This window comes from Eptesicus fuscus, chromosome 8 (assembly GCF_027574615.1).
Source record: "Eptesicus fuscus isolate TK198812 chromosome 8, DD_ASM_mEF_20220401, whole genome shotgun sequence".
Lineage (NCBI taxonomy): Eukaryota > Metazoa > Chordata > Mammalia > Chiroptera > Vespertilionidae > Eptesicus > Eptesicus fuscus.
The window spans coordinates 65,361,154-65,385,655 of record NC_072480.1 but is presented as its reverse complement, the minus strand read 5'-3'; the positions used below and the strand labels follow the sequence as shown (position 1 = coordinate 65,385,655).

Sequence of the window (24,502 nt, the reverse complement as noted above, 5' to 3'; positions counted from 1 at the left end):
CCACTTCTGGGGAAATATGTAAAGACTAGAGGCCCGGTGCACGAAATTCGTGCACAGGGGAGGGTGTCCCTCAGCCCAGCTTGCACCCTCTCTAATATGGGACCCCTCGGGGGATGTCCAACAGCAGGATTAGGCCCGATTCCACAGGAATACATCCACAGGAAACGGGCCTAAACCTGCAGTTGGACATCCCTCTCACAATCCGGGACTGCTGGCTCCTAACCGCTCACCTACCTGCCTGATTGCCCCCTAGCTGCTTCCTTGCTGGGCTGATTGCCCCCTAACTGCTCCTCTGTGGGCCTGATTGCCCCCAAATACCCTCCCCTGCTGGCCTGATCACCCCCAAGGCTTTTATTAGTATAGATATGACCTTGCACAGAAAATTTTACTAACCCTGCTTTACAATAAGGGCTTGACTATTGAATCATTAGGACCAGACACCAAGATTTCCTTTCTTTGAATAGTGGAGGGAATACTTATCTTGTCTTTAAGTTGCCTGGAAATTAAAATGAGATAATGACTTAGAAAAGTATAAAAGCACCATATAAAGACAACTGTCTTTTTAATGAAGTGGCAAAATGAAAAACACTTTTTATTCTCCCCTTCCTTCCTTTACAGCTTTTATTTAAACTTTGAAATTTATAAAAATTTCACTCTAATTTTCATTTCTTTACATTCAACATTATTTTGTATTGGTTTCAGATTTTATATTAGTTACAGAATAGTGGTTAGACAATCATATACTTTACAAAGTGTTCCCCGATATTTCTAGTACCCGCCTGGCATCATACCATCATTACAACACTACTGACTATATTCCCTATTTAAGTGACAATGGGTTTACAGGTTCCTTGCAATCTTTCTTTTGTGTTTTTTGTCCTTCCTTTTCTTTCTCACTTCTTCCCTCATTTTCTTTATATAGTATCTCAATTGGCCATCAAAGCTCAGTGAAGGCACTGGGACACGCTTCATCCATTTTACAGACCAGGAAACTGAGGCCAATTCCAGTTGGCTGTGGAACTTGACTCAGCACACAGGAAGCCCTCAGAGCCATGCTCTTTGCGCTTCCTAAGGGGCAGCGGCCCAGCAAACAGAACAAACCTTCCAGTCAGGCTTCCCAGCCTCTTTCTCAAGCACCTCTTCATTGCGGATGCTCCACATTCTTTCCTCTCCCCCCGATTCTTTACTGCCCCCCCTTCTCCAAAGCAGGTGGAAGGCTTCCCACTCACTGCCTAGGCATGCTCTGCTATGGGGCAGGGTGTCACGAGCTTGCTTTTGGGTCAAGGCAGGAGCAGTAGTCACTGCCTCTGAAGTGTGAAGGCCGCCTGAGCGAGGCCCATTAGCACTGGGAGCTTCTCTGAATCATGTCAGTCAGTCCAGTACCCTGCAGTGCATTACCCCTCCACTGAGGTGGCACCACCCCTCAACCCCCGCCTCAGGGGTGAGGGTCCTTGTCCCTCTGCCAGGAGTCCTTCCATGCCCCTTGATCCCTGGCTGGGCCCACCCACGTCTTGGGGGCACTGCAGAACCTCTGTCTCTCTGCAGATGAGGCAGATCCCTGCCCTAGGTCTCCGCAAAGCTATGAATCTGTGGCTAGAGGCCTGGTCTGGGTCTCAGCAACCACATGCCTGCAATGTTCCCAGGGACCCCCGGGAGCGGCTGGGCGAGTCCTGCCACGGCCCCCCCCCCAGGGTGGCATTCTCCCCGGGACCCCCTGGAGCGGCTGGGCGAGTCCTGCCACGCCCCCCCCCCAGGGTGGCGATCTCCCCGGGGAGCGGCTGGCTGGGCCGGGCCACGCCCCCCCAGGGTGGCGATCGCCCCGGGGACCCCCTGGAGCGGCTGGCTTGGCCCGGCCACGCCCCCCCAGGGTGGCGATCGCCCCGGACCCCCGGGAGCGCCTGGCTCAGCCCGGCCACGCCCCCCCATATTTGATTTCTTTATATTTAACTTCTAAAGCTTTAATTAGAGAGCAGTCCAACTTGAATTAGCCAAGCTTAAGAGAGCACAGAGGCAATAGGTCAAACCAAAGAATAATTATTATATGATCTCTGAACACATAATAATCTGGCCACTCAGTGTTTATCCTATATAATAAAAAACTAATATGCAAATTGTCCCCTCAACCAGGAGTTCGACCAGCAGGCAGGCCGGCCAACTGCCCATGTCCCCTCCCCCTGGCCGGGCTGGCCAGACCCCACCCATGCACGAATTCATGCACCAGGCCTCTAATATATATATATACTAGTGGCCTGGTGCACGAAATTCGTGCATGGGCGGGGGGTGTTCCTCAGCCCAGCCTGCACCCTCTCCAATCTGGGACCCCTTGAAGGATGTCCTACTGCTGGTTTACAGGGATTGGACCTAAACCGGCAGTCAGACATCCCTCTCACAATCTGAGACTGCTGGCTCCAGCTGCTCGCCTGCCTGCCTGCCTGATTGCCCCTAACTACTCTGCCTGCCGGCCTGCTCGCCCCCAACTGTCCCCCGCTGCTGGCCTGCTCGCCCCCAAATGCCCCCCCCCCGCCAGCCTGATCACCCCCAACTGCCCACTGTGCCAGCCTGCTCACCCCCAACTGTCCCCCCTGCTGGCCTGCTCGCCCCCACCTTTCCTCCCCACTGGCCTGCTCCCCCTCCCCCTGTTGGCCTGCTCACTCCAAACTGCCCCCCCCCGCTGTCCTGATCACCTCCAACTGACCCCCAATGATGGCCTGCTCACCCCCAACTGGTCTGACCCCCAATGGCCCCTGCCACCCCATCCTGGCCTGATCACCCCCCGGTGACCCAAGGTCCCAGCCCCTCCTTTTTTTCTTTTTTTTCTTTTTTTATTTTTCAGCGCCTCCTTGAGCAAAGGCCAGGGCCAGCTGGAAGCAAGTATCTAGGATTTATTTATCTTCTATAATTGAAACTTTGTAACCTTGAGCGGAGGCCAGGGCCGGCCAGGGCAGGTGGGAAGCTTGGCTTCCTCCATCGCCTGGGCAACCCAAGCCTCCTGCTTGCTCCAGCTCCGTGGCTGGCCACCATCTTGGTTGGGTTAATTTGCATACTCGCTCCTGATTGACTGGTGGGCGTGGCTTGTGGCTGTAGCAGCGTGACCATTAATTTGCATGTTTCTCTTTTATTAGTGTGTGTGTGTGTATATATATGTATACTCACACACACACACACACACACACACAAACTGAGTGGGCAGGTTATTATGCGTTCAGAGATCATGATAATCTGACCACTCAGTGTATATACAATGTGGTGTATATATACAATGGAATATTATTCAGCCTTAAAAAGGAAGGGCATTCTGACAGATGCTACAACATGGGTGGACCTTGAGGACATAATGCTCAGTGAAATAAGCCAGTCACAAGAAGACAAATCCTATGTGATACCACTTATATGAGGTACCAAGAGAAGTCAAATTCATAAAAAAGAAAGTAGAATGGTGGTCGTACTAATGGGGGATGGGTATTTGAGAGAAGAGTGGGAGTCGAGGGTTTGTTTAGCAGTAAAACCAGCCCAGCTTCCTAATTTTTCAGTTTTCTCCAGTGAGTTCTTTAGTTAAACATCTTTATGTACTGGTATCATCTGCTTGTTATCTCCCTTTCTTCTACTCTTTTCTTACATGGTGGGGCAAGCCCCTGGCCAAGTCTGTAGGGTTTTAGCTAAAGTTCTGGTGCAGGGGGCGTGGGGGGTGGTTTTGTTTTAAATACCATTACCTTTTGTTTTCATTTAGAAGATATGATAGTTATCCCTACTCTGAAGAAAGAAGTCTATCAGCTAATGACCAAGTTTTTATCTCTATTTTCAGGTTCACTACAATGTTGGCAAAAACCTGGCTGATAAAGGCAATCAAACAGCTGCCATCAGATATTATAGGGAAGCTGTGAGGTACTGCAGGCATTCTGTCTCATTTATATATATGTACTAGAGGCCCGGTGCATGAAATTTCTGCACGGGAGGAGGTGATCCCTCAGCCCGGCCTGCACCCTCTCGTAATCCAGGACCCCTCGGGGGATGTCCGACTGCCGTTTCACAATCTGGGACCGCTGGCTCCTAACTGTTCACCTGCCTGCCTGCCTGATTGCCCCTAACCACTCACCTGCCTGCCTGATAACCCTTAACCACTCTGCCTACCTGCCTGATTGCCCTTAACCCCTCTGCCTGCCTTCCTGATCACCCCTAACCACTCACCTGCCTGCCTCATCGCCCCTAACCACTTGCCTGCCTGCCTGATCGCGCCTAACCACTCTGCCTGATTGCCCCTAAGCACTCTGCCTGCTTGCCTGATCGCACCTAACCACCTCTGCCTCAGCCCCTGCCGCAGCGGCTTCCGGAAGGTCGTTCGACTGTCCGGTCTAATTAGCATATCATGCTTTTATTATTATAGATTGTTTTAACTTTCTAAAGTTAAAAACCTGTCCCCTTACCCTAGCCAGTTTGGCTCAGTGGATAGAGCATCGGCCTGTGGACTGATGGGTCCTAGGTTCAATTCCAGTCAAGGGCACATGCCTGGGTTGTGGGCTTGATCCCCAGTGAGGGCCGTACAGGAGGCAGCCAATCAGTGATTCTCTCTCATCATTGATGTTTCTATCTCTCCCTTCCTCTCCCTTTCTCTCTAAAATCAATACAAATATATTAAAAGAAAACAAAAACCTGTCCCCTTCACGACCCCAACTTTAAGATACCCTTGCCAATTCCTGAGAGCTTAGTGAAGACCACTGAACATTAACAGATGGCTTGGTTTCTCTCTTCACTTTCAGATTAAATCCCAAGTATGTTCATGCCATGAATAATCTTGGAAATATTTTAAAAGAAAGGAATGAGCTACAGGAAGCGGAGGAGCTGCTGTCTTTGGCTGTACAAATACAGTAAGCATTGTTTTTAGAAGTCTGCTAGTGGCAAAGAAATGAGCTCCTGCCTTTTGGGGCCTGAGCCTTTCTTTTCCTTGTTTTCCTTTTCAAACTGCTCTTCCAGGCCAGACTTTGCTGCGGCGTGGATGAACTTGGGCATCGTGCAGAACAGCCTGAAACGGTTCGAAGCTGCCGAGCACAGCTACCGGACAGCAATCAGACACAGAAGAAAGTACCCCGACTGTTACTACAACCTCGGGCGTTTGGTAAGTGGCCTGTGACTGCAGAAGAAAAGTTTGTTTTTTTCTTTATTTGTAATAAAATGAGGATACTAATACCCCCTACTAGCATTCTCCACAAAGTTCTTTCACTTAGGTTTATCTCATTTGATGGCAGCTATTTGATTTCCTTATATTTAACTTCTAAAGCTTTAATTAGAGAGCAGTCCAACTTGAATTAGCCAAGCTTAAGAGAGCACAGAGGCAATAGGTCAAACCGAAGAATAAATTAGAATTTTTAAAGTCCCTTGTGCCTTGCACTCCTAGGGATAAGGTAACTTCCTGATAAACATTAGTTTCTCTGTTTTGAAATCACAAATAAATACTGAGATTTTAAAAAAACACAAACCTATAATGTGATTTCTTTGATTTTTTATTTTTATTGAATTTATTGGGGTGATATTGATTAATAAAATTATATAAGTTTCAGGTGTACAGTTCTATGATACATCATCTATATATTATATTGTGTGTTCACCACCCCAAATCAAGTATCCTTCCATCCCATTTATTCCCTCTTTACCCTCTTCTACCTATTCCACAGCCCCCTCACCCTCTGGTAATCGCCATATTGTTGCCTGTGTCTGTGGGATTTTTTTTTCTTTACTTAATCCCTTCACCTTTTCCACCAAGCCCCCTAACCCCCTTCCCCTCTGACAGCTATCAGTCTGTCTCAGTATCTATGAATCTGTTTCTATTTTGGTTGTTTATTTTATTCATTAGATTTCACATATACGTGAAATCATATGATACTTGTCTTTCTCAGACTGGCTTATTTCACTTAGCATAATGCTCTCCAAGTCCATCCATGCTGTAACAAAAGGTAAGATTCCCCCCCCCCCCTTTTTTTTTTTTTATGGCTGAGTAGTGTACCATTGTGTAAATGTGCCACAGCATTTTTATCCATTCATCTACAGGGGCACTTGAACTGCTTCCAAATCTTGGCTATTGTAAATAATGTTGCAGTGAACCCCTATTTTCATATATTCTTTCTAATTAGTGTTTCTGGTTTCTTGGGATATATTCCCAGAAGTGGAATTGCTGGGTCTTGAGGCAGTTGCGTTTTTAAATTTTTGAGGAAACTCCATACTGCTTTCCACGGGGGCTGCACCAACAGTACATGAGGGTCCCCTTTTCTCCACATCCTCGCCAATACTGGTTGTTTGTTGATTTATTGATGATAGCCGTTCTTGACAGGTGTGAGGTGATATCTCACTGTGGTTTTAATTTGCATTTCTCTGATGAGTAGTGATGTTGAGCATCTTTTCATATGTCTGTTGTTCTCTCTGGGGAGAGGGGCTGCAAGACAGTAAAACTTCAGCATAATCATGTAAGTAGAGACCAAAAAATTCAATCACACACAAAGCAGGTGGACCCTTGCAAAGTTAATTAAGTGAGAATAAGGGCTAGCTGAGGGACTGGCACAAATCGGGTGTTATCTGAATCCTTGCGTTGGTGGTTACTGCAGGGGTTACTGTCTCTATTTACTGTGTCTTTTAAACTAGTACTTGCATGACATATCATACTTGATTCCATATGAATTCCTTTTTCATTGTTATTTTTGGGGAAAGGGGGGGCTCTTTTTTCATTTCATTGCATGCAAATGATCTAAACCTACAGCCTTCTAGGTTATGCTTTAAAGCCCTAATACTGAAATAGTCTTATTCCTTACCCCTAGTAGCTGCCTGTCACTGCAATTCCTTGGGGTTTGGAAAATACAGGATTTAAGCTAAATGTGCCTTCTGTAAGAATTACATCCCAAGAAAGGAAGTTGGAATATAAAACATAGGTTTTTATCATGTGCTCCAGTGCTTGGAATTCATTCCCACTTCCGTGTAGAAGATCATGTGTACTATTAAATAGGCTGATACTTGTCCTGGCTGGTGTGGTTCAGTTGGTTGGAGCGTCATCCCATACACCAGAAGGTTGCAGGTTTGACTCCAGTTGAGGGCACATACCTAAGTTGTGGGTTAGATCCCCAGTCAACGCATGTGCAAGAGGCAACCCATCAATGTATCTCTCTCATATTGATGTTTCCCTCTTGCTCTCCCTTCCTCCCTCTCCGAAAATCAGTAGTAATAAAATAATTTAAATAGACTGAGACCTTTATTGCTCTCTGAGTATATTGTTTACTAATTATGCTGCCATGAGGTGATCTTCCTCTTTCCTTCTGCCAACTGTTCTTGCTTATTTAAAGATTTTGCTCTCCATTGTTGTTTAATTATCCAGCCTTTGCCTGCTTGACAGCTTAAAAGCATTAAGAGCTTAATCTTTTAACAGCTCAACCAACGCATTTATATATTGACAAATAAAATGAACAAAATAACTTAAAAGTTTCTTTTTAAAAAAAACCTCCTTAAAGTAAAGGCAAAAATAAAGGAATGGGACTATATCAAACTAAAAAGCTTCTGCACAGCAAAAGAAACAATAAAACAGAAAGACAGCCAACCAGACGGGAGATGATATTTGCAAGCAGTAGCTCCAGCAAAGGTTTAATCTCCATAAAGAACTCATAAAACTCAACACCAAGCGAACAAACAAGCCGATCAAAAAGTGGGAAGAGGACCTGGAAATACACCTTTTCCCAGAAGACACACGATATATGAAAAGATGTTCAACCTCACTGGTAATTAGGGAAATGCAAATCAAAACTACAATGAGATACCACCTCACACCTGTTAGAGCGGCCATTATCAACAAGACAAGCGATAACAGTGTTGGAGAGGTTGTGGGAAAAAAAGGAACCTTCATTCACTGCTGGTGGGAATGTAGATTGGTGCAAGCAGTCTGGCGATTCCTCAAAAAATTAAGAATAGAGCTACCATACGACCCAGTAATTCCTTTGCTGGGTATATACCCAAAACACTCAAAATCATGTATTCACAAAGATATATATAACCCTGTGTTCATTGCAACATTATTCATGGTGACCAAGAAATGGAAACAACCAAAGTGTCCTGTGATAGAGGACTGGATAAAGAAGATGTGGTAAATATATACAATGGAATACCACTCAGCCATAAGAAAGGATGAAATAGCACCCTTTGCAACCACATGGATGGACCTTGAGAACATTACGCTAAGTGACATAAGTCAGTCAGAAAAAGCTAAGAACTGAGTCATTTCACTCATATGTGGGATATAAAAGTGAAACTCATGAACACAAACAGCAGTGTGGTGATTGCCAGAGGGAAGGGGCTGGTGAGAGGAGATATTTGACTTTGGGTGGTGGGCTCATGGTGCAATATACAGATCTTGTAACATAGAGACCCACACCTGAAACCTATATGTTCATGTTGACCAATGTCACCCCAATCAATTTAAATGTTTTTAAAATCCTCTTTAGTCACTGTTTAGTAACAGGGGACAGAAATGTATTTTGATTTCTGGATCCAGATAAGAAAAGAATATAATGCTGTTCTCCTGTGAAACAGGAATTGGCAAGAGCTGGATTATTTGGGACATATTACTGATAATAGAGAACTATAACAATAGTGACTGGGGATATTTACTAGAGACATGTCCATTATGCAGGGACTAATTGCATCAGGCAGGATCCATTCAGGAAAATAGAAACCATTGCAAGTTAAGCAATTGTTAAAAGGCCAGAAGAACAAAAATGGAAAGGTGATATTAACTCAGAGAGTCAAGGGACACAAACGGGAGGAAGTGGTGCCACCAGAAGGTAAGAGCTCAGAGAAGGGGCCACCATCTCCGGAGCTACCACAGCCTCAAGAGCTGAGGTCATTAAGGCAGAACCACTGCTTCCTGCCGTGGCACTATGGAGGAAGGGACATAGGCACTTCAGAGATGCTGCCAAGAAATAGAAAGGAGAGAGAGTAGAGGGAAAGCACTGCTCCCCTCTTCCTACCAGCTGATAGTCACCTCTGACTCCTATTGGCAGAATCTTAACAAGGAGCCAAGGAGCAAAGGACCCTGGGAAATGTAGTATGGAGAGTATAGAAGGACAGGCATAGATCTAATAAATATATAACATGTGCATTACATATCCACTTTCTGGATGCATAGTTCTTGCTAAATTACCATTTGTCTCTGCTTTCCTTAAAGCGCTTGTTCACTTGGTATAGAAGCTATAAGAAGGATGAAGGTCAACACGAAATAAAAGTAAATTTCAGTCTGTTGTTATTCTTTAATAAATAGTAATAATAATCCTATCTAATAAAAGAGTAATATGCAAATTGACCATACCTCTGCTACACCCACAAGCCATGCCCACCAGCCAATCAGGAGCGAGTATGCAAATGAACCCAACCAAGATGGCTGTGGCCACAGAGAGAGCAGGAGGCTTGGGTTTCCCTGGCAATGGAGGAAGCCAAGCTTTCCACCTGCCCTGGCCTGCCTTGGCCTCCGCTTAAAGCTACAAAGTTTCAATTATAGAAGATAAATTAATCCCAACAAAAATGGCTGTGGCCACGGAGCGAGCAGGAGGCTTGGCTCTGCTCAAGGCTACAAAGTTTCAATTATAGAAGATAAATAAATCCCAGATACCAGGGCCTCCGCTTGGGTCGCCGGAGGGCATGGCCGGCCTGCAAACCACCACAGGCCGCTCGCCCAGGCCACCCCATGCCCCAAGGGAACCCCCACCCTGATCTGGGACACCCTTCAGGGCAAAGCAGCTGGCCCCCACCCGTGCACCAGGCCTTTATCCTATCTAATCCTCCTATCTAATAAAAGAATAATAGGCAAATTGACCATCACTCCAACACACAAGATGGCTGCCCCCATGTGGTCAAAGATGACTGACCCCATGTGGACACAAGATGGCTACCACAAGATGGCCAGCAGGGGAGGGCAGTTGGGAGGGACCAGGTCTGCAAGGGAGGGCAGTTGGGAGCGATCAAGCCTGCAGGGGAGGGCAGTTAGGGGTGACCAGGCCTGCAGAGGAGGGAAGTTGGGGGCGACCAGGCCTGCAGGGAATGGCAGCTGGGGGGGACCCAGGCCTGCAGGGAAGAGCAGTTGAGGGGGACCAGGCCTGCAGGGGAGCAGTTAGGCATCAATCAGGCTGGCAGGGGAGTGGTTAGTGGGTGATCAGGCTGGCAGGCAGAAGTTAGGGGCAATCAGGAAGGCAGGAAGGCAAGCAGTTGGGAGCCAGCAGTCCTGGATAGTGAAAGGGATGTCCGACTGCCCGTTTAGGCCCGGGATCGGGATCGGGCCTAAACGGGCAGTCAGACATCCCTCGAGGGGTCCCAGTTTGAGAGGGTGCAGGCTGGGCTGAGGGACACACCCCCACACCCCGTGCACGAATTTCGTGCACTGGGCCTCTAGTAATAGTAATAAATAGCAAAATATGTGAGGAATTGTATTGTTGCTTAAATGAAGTTACGCTGGTTTTCCTGGGTGTGTTAGAAAGAATGTCACCACAGATTTTGTCTACTAAAATGCATGTCATTTGCTGGAGAGAACTGACCAAGAAATCAATGGGAACATCAAATATAGAGAGACAATTAAATGTTGGAATAATTAGTAGTATAAATTATTTTAAGGTTTTGAACTTTTCATATCATTTCCTTATTTAAGGGATAAGATTCAGAAACTTGAGTTTCCAAGCCTCGTGGGAAATTCTGACAACCTCTTAAGCAAATGGGTATTTGTAAATGTTTTCATAGTTTATTATATCTCTTTTGCATAATATGCCACCTATTTGCGGTGTGGGTCACAGGGCAAGGCAAAATGTTTCTGTTTTCTAAGGAAAAGACAGACCTGACAGTAAGAAAACAGCCTTAAACTCTGATAAATTGTTATCATTTGTACTCTTTGCAGACTTAAAGGAACCAAGTTCATTCAGATGAGATGTGCATTTGAACTGAGTTAAAGAGGGCAAGAGGGTCACCTGCTAAAAAATCCATCCCTTTCTCCCTTGGCGCACTTTTGGTAACTGTGCCAATTGAGAGCCAGCCATTTTGTCTTCTGTTACCAATGTTAGACAACACTGCCTGTCAAAAGAAAGCAATAGCCCTAACCAGTTTGGCTCAGTGGATAGAGCATCGGCCTTCGGACTGAAGGGTCCCAGGTTCGATTCTGGTCAAGGGCATGTGCCTTGGTTGCGGGCACATCCCCAGTGGGGGGCGTGCAGGAGGCGGCTGATCGATGTTTCTCTCTCATCGATGTTTCTGGCTCTCTATCCCTCTCCCTTCCTCTCTGTAAAAAGTTAATAAAATATATTTTTTTTTTAAAGAAAGCAATAGATAATCCTCTCCTTTCTAAAGGAGGCTAGCAGGCTCCAAATGCCCAGGGGTTCTACAGCACCGCTTACGACTTTTCCAGGGAGATTACAAGTCTGGTCTACTCATCGTTTTTTATGAAGCTTAGATGTAGGCAGGAAGAGGCACACGGTGAAGTTGACACATTTAGCTTGTAATCACATTAAATATTTTGTTTACCCTTAACTAAAAACTTACCAAAGATGGATTATGTGAAGTCTTCCTAGAAAAGGACTAATGATTAGGTTTTTAACTTCTCTCTCATCACTAGCCTGAAATAGGATTTGACACCTGGAGCCACTAAGTTATGGGTTCCAGGTAAGATGTTGTAGGCTTGGGAGGTAGACCACCAGGTTCTAACCCGGCCCTACTATTTCTAGACGTATAACTTTGGAGATGTTACTTAATTACTCTGTGCCTCAGTTGCTTCATATGTAAAATGGGGATAGATATCTACTTCATTGGGATTGTTTTGAGTATTAAGTAAATTGATATGGAAAATTAGAAACTCAATCAATCCAGGTTAGATTTTATTTGATTTGGGGTTTGGTTTCAGTTATGTCTTAGAGAGACGAATAAAAATGTTGGAAAGTTGATTTTTCCGGTCCATGCTTTATTTTCAGTATGCAGATCTAAATCGTCACGTGGATGCGTTGAATGCATGGAGAAATGCCACTGTGCTGAAGCCAGAGCACAGCCTGGCTTGGAACAACATGATCATACTCCTTGATAACACAGGTACAGAAAGGTGAATTACATACATCCGGGGAGTCGTTTCCCGGGGCAGTACCACTGAGTAATTAGGAAATGTAGTTTATTGGGGAGGGTTTTCCTAGTGTGTGCTAGAGTTGTTGTCTTTAAAAATTATGGTGGGATTTAATATTTTGCACTACAAAATGTCTATTCTTCTAGAACATGGAGCTTCCTTTGATATATTAGAATATACATGTCTGGGGAAATGGTACTTGGCTTAAAATTGGTGTGGAGTCATGAAGGAAAATGTGTGCTAACCTCTCATTTCTCTGAAGCCCGTTCTCTGGCTAGGACGCTGGAGGTAACCAAAGTGAGCGGCAATGCGCTGGGCTTGTGCAACGGGCGGTGCTAGGTCCATGCTCTAAAGCTCATGGGCCGTTCTCAAAGCAGATGCCCTCAAACCTACACTCAGAGATTCTTACTTTATATATAATGCTAATAACGGCCTTGACGATCTAGTTCCTTAGCCCTTGGCAGACTTGATCCACTAGGACAGTGGTCGGCAAACTGCGGCTTTCGAGCCACATGCGGCTCACGAGCCGCGGTTTGCCGCTCTGTTGGCTGATGAGTTTGCCGACCACTGGGATAGGGGCTTAATCACAAGGAACAACAACAGCCTGTAATTATTGGAATCGAGAGTCTAGGTCAGTGGTCGGCAAACTCATTAGTCAACAGAGCGGCAAACCGCAGCTCGCGATCCGCATGGCTCGTGAGCCGCAGTTTGCCGACCACTGCACTAGGAGACACTCTGCTCCTCTAGTTTTAAAAATTCAAGCATCTCATAAGAAATGGTAGTTTTCATTTGGCAGACTCTGAAGCCAGTGAGTAGGCCATCTAATCAGTGTGGATAAGAGACACTCACTTGTTTCTAATGAAGGCATAGAACATGTCCTTCAGTATGACACATATCCCGTTATTAAAGTGTTCCTGCGATGTTCTGATTCCGCAGGCTTGTTTTCTCTGATTTGGGTATAATGGGTATCTGGGAGAAAATTAAAATTAGGTTTCATGCGAAATTTAATCAAAAGCCGTTTCTGTATTACGTCAGAATGGCACTGGGCTGCATTGGCTTTGCAACCGATAGGATCGTGTGTGTGTGTGTGTGTGTGTGTGTGTGTGTGTGTGTGTTACACATTTACATTGATTTTCTTAAGTAGTTTATTCATAATCATTGTGTCTAATGTACATAAACCCTGTTAGAGAGAGACCAAAATACTAGTACGTGTTTTTTCCTTTTTTACTCGCAGGCAATTTAGCCCAAGCTGAAGCAGTTGGAAGAGAGGCGCTGGAATTAATACCTAATGATCACTCTCTGATGTTCTCGTTGGCAAACGTACTGGGGAAGTCCCAGAAATACAAGGTGTGTGTAAACTGCAGGCCGTGATTTCTTGCAATTCATGCCAGCCTCTGACAGAAACCATAAACGTTACTTGGGCCCAGTTAAATTCGGAATTAGACCAAAACAGGGGTAGCAGTACACCAGTGTGGCTTGGTCAGTTGTGCTTCCTGGAGAAGTTGCCCCAAAAAAGGATTTGCAGGGTCAAACTCTGTGTTCTTTGTCATCGGAATTCACTACCATTGCTCAAATGTGGGCGGGGAGGAGAAGCCCAACAAGAGGTGCATCTTCGCAGATGCCCCGGCCTCGCCCTGGCGAGACGCTGTGAGCCGGCCCCTTGCAGTGGGGCTGGAGCTCTGGGTTTAGATGTGGGTGACGTCTTCCACACTGCAGGAAATAGCAGCCCATGGAGAATGCAGGACTGGTTCCTGCTGCTTCCAAGTGTTTCCTCATCGAGAGCTAAGTTATAGGTAATCTGCAAGGCCCTAGAAATTCCTGACCAATGAACAACCCAAGGTACTAATTTATCCGGGCTCTATCTACCTGGGTTGGCCAGGAGGAGACTGTGAATCCGAAAAGGTGTGTTGAAGAGGACTCCGTGTTGCTAATACTGGTGATCTCGAGCTTTAATTCTACCAGAATCACCAAGGGAGGGTGCTAGAATGCAGATGTCCACCGTCCTCCCCAATACGTGGTCGGCTGCGTAAGGTCAGGGGATTTGCATTGTTAACCGGCATCCTCGGTATCTAACACGGATGTGACAGAAAACACTTTCAGAAGCACTGCTTTAGTCCGTTCATGAGGGAGGTTTTTTTCTTTTAAAGTTGTGGGCCACATCTGATTTTAATCGCACTAGGCATCAAGGTGGTGATTAATTCATACTTGTCCTGTTATTTACCTCTCCTGTCCTGCTCATTAGGTATCATTGCCAGTATAATTTCCCATAACAACAGTAACATATTACTTGCATTTATCTCATTTTTGAATGTCAGGTTGTTTAATAGCTTCAATACCCATTTTAGCATTTCTAGATTTTACTCCAGAGATGACTTTTTGAAAGGGTTAAGTTTTATTTTTTACGGATCTATTTGTGTAGGGGTGGGGGTGCAGAAAGGAGGTGTGGTGTGTGTGTGTTCCCCTTCTAATGACCTTTCCAGCCATCTGTGTCAGCCTGGGGCATCTTGGGGGGGTGTCCAGGGACCACCCACAGCGAGTCTTCAAGATTCAGCTGAGGTGAGGAAACCGAAGATGAGATCTGAACGAAGAGGCTTGCTATGAACTCTTCAGGAGCTGCCCCAAGGAGGGATGGGGTGGCACACTATGAGCCGTGCGTCAGCCACCACGCCCTGGCTTCCTACATTTTTTAAATTCAAGATTTGGAATTTTAAACCCCTGTGTAGGGTTTTCTCCCACAGAAATGACACCTGTTGCTATTGGTCAGCCATTGCCACCTGTTCCTGCAGAGCCCCGGGTGGGAGCTCTGGAGAGGAGGCCGAGGTGGGGCTCGCGGGGTACACGGAGCCTGGCCTCCAGCTCGGCATGGTCCCCACCAGGACAGATGTCTGCTGCTCGTGCAACTCCCTTTCCACCTAAGCTCTTGCTGTTTCAGATTCTCATGAACTTTTGATGAATCTCTTTAGTGAGCCTGGAGCCTTTTTGAGGTCAGAGTCCTCAGTCCTATTCTTCCACCTCCATTGCTGCCCAGTGTGCTAATGGGCGTTTATTAAGCGCCCCAGTAGTAATTGTGAAATGGCTGAATGCGTCTCACATTTGGCTCTGAAACATTTAAGCTTCCAGAATCTCTGTTGAGACTTCGATGTGCAGAGTGAGTGTTCTCGTTATTATACCCCTGTGAGTACGGGACATCTGTTTATGCGAGCAGCCCCTTTTATCTAACAGCAGTCACTTAACCAGTCCTTAGTTTACTCATCTGTACAACAGAAATGGTGATAGGGAAAAATGCACAAGAAGGTAATTTATAACTATTGAATGGTATATATATATATATATATATACACACACACACACACACACAGACTAGTATATACAATAATTTTAATTAAATGAAATTCTAAGGATCATTAAAGCCAATTAGATTTGATATTACTTATTGCCATTTAATTTCCAATTTATGGCTAATGTACAGCAAAAATGTAAGAATAATGTTTTAGTGCTTAAAATATTGTCTCTCGATGTAATTCCTCTTTCTATATTGCCTGTTCCACAGATTATGTTTACAGAGCAGTTTCCCCAATTCCAGACATTTATGCCACATCTTCATGAATTTCTTTGGTCACATCTACATATTACTTTTTTTTTTAATATCTTTTACTTAATTATCTATTTAAATTTTTAACACAGATAAATGTATTAAAGTGGAAACATAGTATTGCTATAAATATAAGGTAACTGAAAATAAAATAATTTTTCTAAGTCTCAGGTAGGTACTATTGCTGGCCAGGGCTCTGATCCTGAGGTTTGCCTTCTTTTAGCTTCAAAGGGAGAGTAGCAGATGTTGAGGCTGCGGCCCCCAAATCACCACCAGACAGAGACTTCTGTGTGGGATGAACGGGAAGAAAGGAAGGCAGATTACAGGGAACTGCTCACTTCCTATGTGACTTGTGGTTTCATCTTAACTCTGCACTGCCTACATTAGGCCCTGGTTGGAGCAGGCTCCGGGATGTCCCTTGTGAAACTCTGGCCGTGGTTTAAGGGTGCTGCCCTGCCAGCCGCTGTGGCTGAACTGACCTCTGACTGCCCCGTCCGCTCCACCCAGATGTAAAGACCCTCGCTTGTTCCTTCGTAAGGCCTTTCTCTGTCTCACATGTTGCCCCAAACCTTTGTTAAGTCCATCTTGTCTAATGCACTTCAGAAAATAATATTCTTCTCCCTTTCTGTGGATGAAAAAATATCCCTGATTTAACATGTGAGTTTATTTACTTATTCCTTGGCACAAATCAGCATGTTACCTGGGTCTCTAAGCATCCACACACTTCCACAGAAGATCGGTTTTATAAGCAGTTCATTGCTCTCCGGAACAGGGCATTAATCTAAAAGATGAGCATTTCCTGGGCCTTGAATGCCCACAGGCGTTTGTAATCGAAACAGGCCTCCGGCCCAGGGCCCGCATACAGTCCCAGGGGCCAATGAAGCCTCCTTTTAAGGTTGCCCCAGTGCTGTCTGAGAGGGAGGGTGTCTGGCCCACACTCACCGTGCCCCCCAAACCTGCTCTTCCCCCCGGCACCTCTTTTGTCAACGTGCTATCATTTTCCTATCTTCCAGGCTCATTTTTTCCTCCCCCATCACCTCGCTCGTTTTCCTATTTTCCCATTCCTTCCCACCCAGCCTCCTCCTCATCCCTCGGGGTTCAGGCCCTGCCTCGCCAAGAGCAGCAGCCCCTAATGGGGCGTAAGCCCTGAGACCCTCCCTGTGCGCAGCACCCTGAACATTCCCAGACCTGACTTCGGCTCCACGCCATCTTGAATGGTGTCCACACTGATGGGCATTTGAGAGATTAGTTTAATCGGGCAATGAATCTAGCATCCTCCAACTCCTGACTTGATTTTTATCTCTGTCAGCTTTCTCTCGCTAGCACATTTGGCATGTCGTGGAGCATTTTAAACTAGACTCAGATTCCCTGGCTTTCCTATTTCTCAAATTTTAGGTTTTAAATGGGAATATTTGAAAATCATCAGAAACAGCACTGCTACTTAGAAACTGCTACAAATCTATACAATTCATTTTATTTTTCCCCCCGGTGTTCCTGAGAGAGCAGGAAAATCTTAGGCTTCCTTGAAGGAGTTGCAGCTTCTAAAACTTGGAATGTGGGCGCTGTGTCTGAGCTGAGCTCTGAGAGTGATGCTTGCTGACATCCCGTGTGCTGTTATTTTGAGTCTTTATCCGTCCCCCTTGGACGACATTTCTAAAATGCACACGTTCTTCTGCCACTTCCGTCGAGAAGGTGGTGGTTTCAGAGATGTCTGCCCAGCTTCCCAGCCTGTTCCTCAGGAGTGCCACGGGCCTTCATGGAGCAAGGGAACTAGACTGCTTACACTTCATAAAGTGCTAGGACCTGCAGTGGGAAGCCCACCTGGGAAAACCCGCCCAGGGCACAGATAGAAGGAGCAGGCCTGTCCCCACACCTCAGCTTTGTTTAAGGCCCTGACGAGAGCGCGCTGGGCGCTTTGGGAACAGGAGCAGGTGGCGGGAATGGCTGTCCCCGGCAGGTGTCAGTGGGAACCACCAGGCATCTTTATTTCTCCACATGTGGGTAGAAAGGGACCAGCCAGCCAGCCAGCCATGGCCAGGAATGATCAGGGAAGCAAACACTCGGCCGTGCTGCTTAGGACCCCGTTGGAAGTGAGTTCTACACGAGGGGAATGCACATCTATAGAAAGATCGGTTCACGCACATCAGGGGCATTTGGTCACGGTCATATACAACACTGCGACGGCCGAGGTGACAGGCGGCTGCCGAGATCTCCCTCATTCTCTCTGCTCATTCTTTCCAGCTGACGGGGCTGCTTCTGGGTTGTGGGCTGTTGGGGGAGATTAAAAGAGCCCCAACTCCTACCTTGAGTACCCTGGAAATGAGTTCCTTGATGCTGACTGAAAACGACACTTTCAAAAAAAGAAAAGAAAATGACACTTTCATAGGTGTCTTCAGCAGTCCAGCCCTTTTCAGTCTTTTGGCCTTCACTTGCCCTCCACTGCACCCCGAGCTGAGCTACTTGCCTGAAGTCCCAGAATTCCTGCCACTTCGTTAAGGCAGGTGGCAGAGCTCATTAGCATACTCATGTTCTCTCTTCAGCCACCGTCGCTTTCCATTGCTCCCACTCCACTAACCATGACCCTGTCACCTTTGCCCTGTCACACGCTTACCCGACTGTCCTTCCAAGCCTCTTCTCACCAGGGTGTGGCTGTGCTGGGCTTCCCAGTGTCCCTGGAAGAAGGATGAGGTGGTCCCAAAACAGGACATTAAGGGTTCGAAAACCATATGCAATAACAACACTATGCACTGGTTTTGTATTGTGTGCATTACCTTTTTATGTATTTCATTTTTTTTAGGAATCTGAAGCGTTATTCCTCAAAGCAATTAAAGCTCATCCAAATACCGCAAGTTACCATGGCAATTTGGGTAAGGAAACTTTTCAATTTGAATCATATGGGAAGTCTATGTAGTTTTGATGAAATGGGTGTATTTCTGTAAAACTGATATTAGAAGAGTAGTTTTTTCAAACCTAGCCTGTATCATCCTTTCAAAATGTGTGTTTTGTTTTGTTTTGTTTGTTTTGTTTTAAAGAAATCATTACACTAAAATGGGAGGTAAATAGTAGTCATATTTACAGATCTTAGTTATGTGACCAGAACAGCCCCCAAAATCATTCACTCTGATGATAAAACTCGGATTTTCTTTCTTTATGCAAAGGATTTTAGGAATGTTAAACAGATGTGCTGAGGAATTTTGCTCTCTGACTTACAGCCTTTTCCCGTCTTGCATAGTGGACCTTCCATTCTAGCCTGTCCTCCACTTTCTTATGTTCTCCTATGCCTCAGCTAGAAATGCATATGCAAAGATTTGTTCCCTAGAATTCCTTTCTTCCGTTATACATCTCAATAACTAAGGTTTTTTAGAGCACAGTAGGTTGATGTTTAGAATGCTCAATCATGTGACTATTTTTTTCACCAAATCCGTTCCCTACAGACTCTGTAGTCATGACCTATGCATAGTTGCTCTTCTGCCCATCTAGCAAATTGATTTTACCTGCAAAATCATTATAATCTTCAGACGCTTGCCATTCTAATAATTAGGTTTACATTAACTATCACTCTAGGGTCAGACCTTGATGTGAGTGCCCTTATTTTCAACTGGCAAAAAACAAGCTATTATTTGGGGGGAATCTTTATGTAAAGTAAATAGGGCTCTGAGCAATGAGGGAGCCCCGCCCTAGCTATTCAGCCTGGCTTCCTGGAAATTTCGTGGCAGGACTAAGAAACTTAATGCACCCTTCCTTTTACTTTTTATATAATAATGTTGCTCTAGGGAGACGGCTCATGCCTAGTGATACGAAGACCCCCAGGACTGACTGGGGGTGTTTCAACGGACAATCACGGGGGAGTGTGATTACAATAAATAAAGTTTGTGGTACAAGCAATATTATTTTAAACACTGATTTTTGAAAACAGTTTCAGAGGCTCTTCAATATTTCTTTGTAGAAGTGGTTGGGAACACTGCTAGGTATTCAGAGCGTGCCCAATGAAACGCATCTCTTGCTATTTCAGCTGTGCTCTATCATCGTTGGGGGCATCTAGACTTGGCCAAAAAACACTATGAAATCTCTCTGCAGCTTGACCCCACGGCACCAGGAACTAAAGAGAATTACGGTCTCCTACGACGAAAGCTGGAACAAATGCAAAAGAAAGATGTCTGATCCTTTTTCTTCCATTTGGCGTGTGTTTGTATGCATGAGGCCTATCACTAATATTATGTGGTTACATTTAAACATTTAAAAATCTTATGTGTTCTTATTCTGTTTTCTTTTTTCCTATGAAAACAAAGACATGCAAAAAGATGACAGCACCAGCAGTATACTCTTGAATACGTGATGTGGTTTTTGCATTGAAATTGTATTTTTTCAGACCATTCAAATATAAATCCCAAAATTTCCAGAATGAAGTCTTTTTTTAATTAAAAAGAAAAAGAGAAAAATATTGTCTCGAGCAACTTACATTAGAATAAACCCTGCCTTTGGGATGTGTTGTGTAGACTAGCACTTATTAAACATCGGCTGTGAACAGGAAATGACAAGCTGATTCCTACTATTTATATAAGTATCAAATGTGTCTGTATATTAGGCATTTTATTTAATGACAACAAAGGGTAAATTAAGATTTTTGGGTTTCTAAATCTTTTTTTAAAATAATATAGTATGAACTTCATGTGTAAGGAAATATATTTATGTGTACTTTTATGTTTTGAACAGGGCAAATAATTGAGTGAAGAATGGAAATGTTAACATCTAGTACATTTATATACTTTTTCCTTCATAGGAAGAAGTTCACTCCTGCAGTATTTTTTGGATTCTCCAACTCCTGTAGTTTCATAACACAGGAAATTGTGTAGCATTCTACATGAATTGTTACTATTAATAGAAAATCCAAGCTATGCTATAGGCAAAAGCAGGCAGCCTGGTGTCTTTATTTGTTATATCCAGTATTAAGAGGGCTACACATCTATGTAAGTTGCTTTTTTAATGTTTTTAGCTGTAAAGCAGTTTACCATCTGGCTTAAGGGAATCCCAGTCATCACTATATTCAGAAAACGCAAGATGTGTATTTTCTCTCAAAGGAAGCCACATTTGGGGAGTTTGTGGTATTTTTAAGAATTGGATTATTTTTCTATTTTATTTGCTCAGAATAATCATGTTTGTTTTATTTCATTCTTCTATGTATGTTGTTGACCTAATGATTTATGCAATCTCTGATTTCTTATGCAGTAAAATTATTGCACAAATCCTGTCTAGTATGTGGCTTCTATTTGGCTTTAGGGACCATTTAACAGAATCACATTTTTTTTTTTTACCCAGGTTCAGAGGACTGAGTGAATAGATCCCACATTGAGATGAATTTGATTCTCTACACTCTTTCTGGGGGTGCAGGTCCATGTAGTTTTGTATATCAGTAATTGTAACTTAAGATGGTTCCATTACATCAGAAATCAAAGTGCCGGTGATTGACATACATCAGAAAAGAAAGTGCTGTGTTTCAAACAGTTCTGAAATGGTCCCCAAAATAGCAGTAACAATTTATAGATCCGTTAGGGGCAGGAGCTGTCTTATTCTTGGTTAGGTTATAGTGCTTAACGTGGCAGATAACAGATACACTATATGCTTGTTGATTTTTTCTTTAAGCAAATTTCTTTAAAATAGTACTTCTCTTTTGAGAGTAAAGAAAAAAAATATTTCTTGTAAAAGCCCCTCTAGGATTCTTTTTTTCCCCTCTGATACTAAAACTTGAGTGTCAAATGAAGACGTGCAAATCTGGGACTCCAGCCCACCGAACAAACCCCCTTCGCTTTCCCCACTGTCTCCCGGGACTGCACTGCAGCTGTCCGTCTTCTTTCCAGAGAAAACAGTCATGAGTCTGATCGATATTTCAGGAAGTCTTTAACTCTGCAGATTGTGGAAGTGCATCATGCTGCCTCTCTTTTTCCCTTCCTTCTTTTTTAACTTTAAAGCAGCACCCTCTTCATTCCTTGGTTTCCTTCCTAAGGAAACTGAAGTGGAAAACTGTATCCCAGTCCCCCCCTTATTTGGCATCTTCTTAAATTGTAATGTTTTTGTTGCTTATCATCATCAAGGTGGGGTAAGGGAATATCAAAACAAACACGGGGGCCTGGGCCGGCATGGCTCAGAGGTTGAGCTTTGACCTATGAACCAGGAGGTCAAGATTCGATTCCCCGTCGGGGCACGTGCCCGGGTTGTGGGTGCGATCTCCAGTGGGGGCGTGCAGGAAGCAACCGATCAATGATTCTCATCGTTGATGTTTCTATCTCTCTCTCCCTTCCTCTCTGAAATTAATAAAAATTATGTTTTAAAAAACAGACATGGGGGGAGTTGCCAGTTGGGAAAATCTGAGATTCCTAATCGTCATCTTTCGCCTCCCTGATAGTGAGCATCATGAAACCCAGATGGTGATCTGGGGTGGTTCTTAGTTTGTTTAACAGGTGTTACTGCTACAACTCTTCCCTGTTTTAATGCAGTCTTACATTTATTTCTTAATGGATTTTGCATCTTGAGACCCATTATTCATTCCCCTGCCTGACCAAGTAGACAGTACTGAACTGCGGCAGTAATTCCACAGTCCTCATTCCTCTTTTTCTCCCCCTCGGGTGAGCTCCACCCCGGAATGTCCACACAAGTGTCTGTCTCTTTGATTAGTGTGCCTCCTCCCTCGGTGGCCTCTCTTAAACAGAGTACAGCTTTTCAAAGCCCTAGTCCATCTTAACCTCCATCCTACTAGATTTTAGATTAACATCAGCAATCTGAGACTGTTTCTCCTCTTCTGTCATTTTTTATTTGGAGATAATTATAGATTCACATGCAGTTGTAAGAAATAATAAAGAGATCTCATATACCCTGCACCCAGTTTCCCCCAATGGTAACATCTTGCATGACTGGAGTACATTACCACAGCCAGGCTCTTGACATTGATGCACCCACCAGCCTCATTCAGATGTCACCAGTCTTACACGAACTCATTTGCATGATTTGCTCTGTGTGGTTTTTATCACACGTATAGATTTGTGTGGTCACCACAGTGAAGATACAGAACAGTTCCATTACAAGGATCTCTCTCGAGCTACTCGCATGTTTCAACTTTTTTCAAAATACTTTCTTGAGCACTGACTGTACACTAGCAATGCGCTAGCTGCTGTGGATACAATGGAAAATGAAAACAGATGGACTGCCCAGCCGGGAATGGCTCAGTGATTGAGCATTGACCTACGAACCAGGAGGTTATGGTTCGATTCCCGGTCAGAGCACATGCCTGGGTTGCAGGCTTGATCCCCAGTGGGGGCATGCAGGAGGCAGCCAGCCAATCAGTGATTCTCATCATTGATGTTTCTATCTCTCCCTCTCCCTTTCTGAAATCAATAAAAAATATACAAAAAAATAAACAATAATAAGACAGGGGATTCCTGCCCTTGGGGAGCTCACAGTTTAGGTTACCTCAACCTTCTTGTATACCCCGGTGACGGTGACGCATGCTGGTGTAGGCATCTGGGACTAAGCTATTGTTAACAGGCCCCTCTCCAGGGGACTTCTCCGGAGTCGCTCATTCACATCGTTTCCATTTGCTGCTACCTGCCAAGTGTCGCAGGTTGTCAGGACATTTCTTTCCTTCTGTGTTGAAAATTCCCCCTCAGTTTGTAAATCTGGTTTTTTCCTGGAGGCAATGAAACAGAGAATCATCTCAATTTTTCTTGGTCAGTATCTGCTTCCTAAGAACAGATATTGGTTCAGCTGCCTTTGCCTTCTTCTTTTGACCTCCTATTGATGTAAAAACTTTGCTAGGCATCCAGGGAAAACAAAGAGTTCTGCTGAGACAAGAGCTGAGTAACCCTGATTTTCAATAAAGTGAGACATTTACTATTACTTGATTCATTCATAAATACCAAACGTTGATTATTACAGTCTCATTTTAAAACCCCTCACAGTCTTGTCTTAAATGGTCTCTCTCAGCTCTAAATTGTACCAAGAAGATATTAATTTGGTGATGGCCTCTTTCAGGATGACATTCCTCACAAAGTGCTGATCAGAGCTGATCTAGTTCAAAGCAGAAGGAGCAAAGGTCCCGTGTGGGCCAGTCTGGTTGCAGTGAAGCAGACGAGGAAAGAATGGTGGAGACGGGAACCCAGGGGATGCTAACAAATATTACAGGTCTTCACGTGTTCTTCTTTAAACTGATAGGAATCGCAGTTTATATTTACATGGGCTTTTTGAGAGGAACAGAATTGGAGCGGAGAGAGACTTCTTCTCCTTGGCAAATTTCTGCATCATTTGAAATAAATTTTCTTTCTAAATAAAGGAACATGTGTGACAGCACAGAGAAGTCTTTATTCAAGAGAGCCATGGATGTGTTTGTAATAAAGCTGTGATCAGGTTCCTGCTGGGAAAGAAACGCCATAAGGGAAACTCAGGTAACCAAGGTGTTTGCTAAATTGCTTTGCCCAACAGGCAAGAGAGACGCTGAGGAGACTCGGGCCCCAGAGCAATGCTGAGTGAAAAGAATAGGGGAGGCAGCATTTTTTTTCAGATTATTGGCTGAACTACTGGAGTACAGCAATACAGACTCTTCTCTGAAGCGTGTCTTTAAATCGTCAGTGAGTTCTGTGTGCTCTGTGACCCCCTCTTGGTGGGTGTCTGGAAATAGCTGGCATTTGGGTACACAAAGCTTGAATGTGCAATGAAAGCGTGTTACAACTGGATTTGAATCCCGTTCTTCCATTTACTAGTTGTATGAACTTAGGCAAGTGTAGTGGGTTGAACTGTGTCCTCCAAAATTTATG

General features: G+C 44.6%; 1 protein-coding gene across 2 annotated transcripts in view; it reads left to right on the top strand.

Moving 5' to 3' along the window:
- Positions 1-20,944, top strand: part of TMTC4 (transmembrane O-mannosyltransferase targeting cadherins 4) — a 62,851-nt gene extending 41,907 nt beyond the window's left edge. For both annotated transcript variants that reach the window (XM_054719920.1, XM_054719921.1), the window contains 7 exons: positions 3,803-3,882; positions 4,755-4,862; positions 4,969-5,110; positions 11,967-12,081; positions 13,344-13,456; positions 18,499-18,568; positions 19,714-20,944. In XM_054719920.1, coding sequence (XP_054575895.1) covers positions 3,803-3,882; positions 4,755-4,862; positions 4,969-5,110; positions 11,967-12,081; positions 13,344-13,456; positions 18,499-18,568; positions 19,714-19,862 — 777 coding nt within the window. In that variant the 3' untranslated portion in view covers positions 19,863-20,944. The remainder of the gene's footprint in view (positions 1-3,802; positions 3,883-4,754; positions 4,863-4,968; positions 5,111-11,966; positions 12,082-13,343; positions 13,457-18,498; positions 18,569-19,713) is intronic.
- The last annotated feature ends 3,558 nt before the right edge of the window (positions 20,945-24,502 follow it).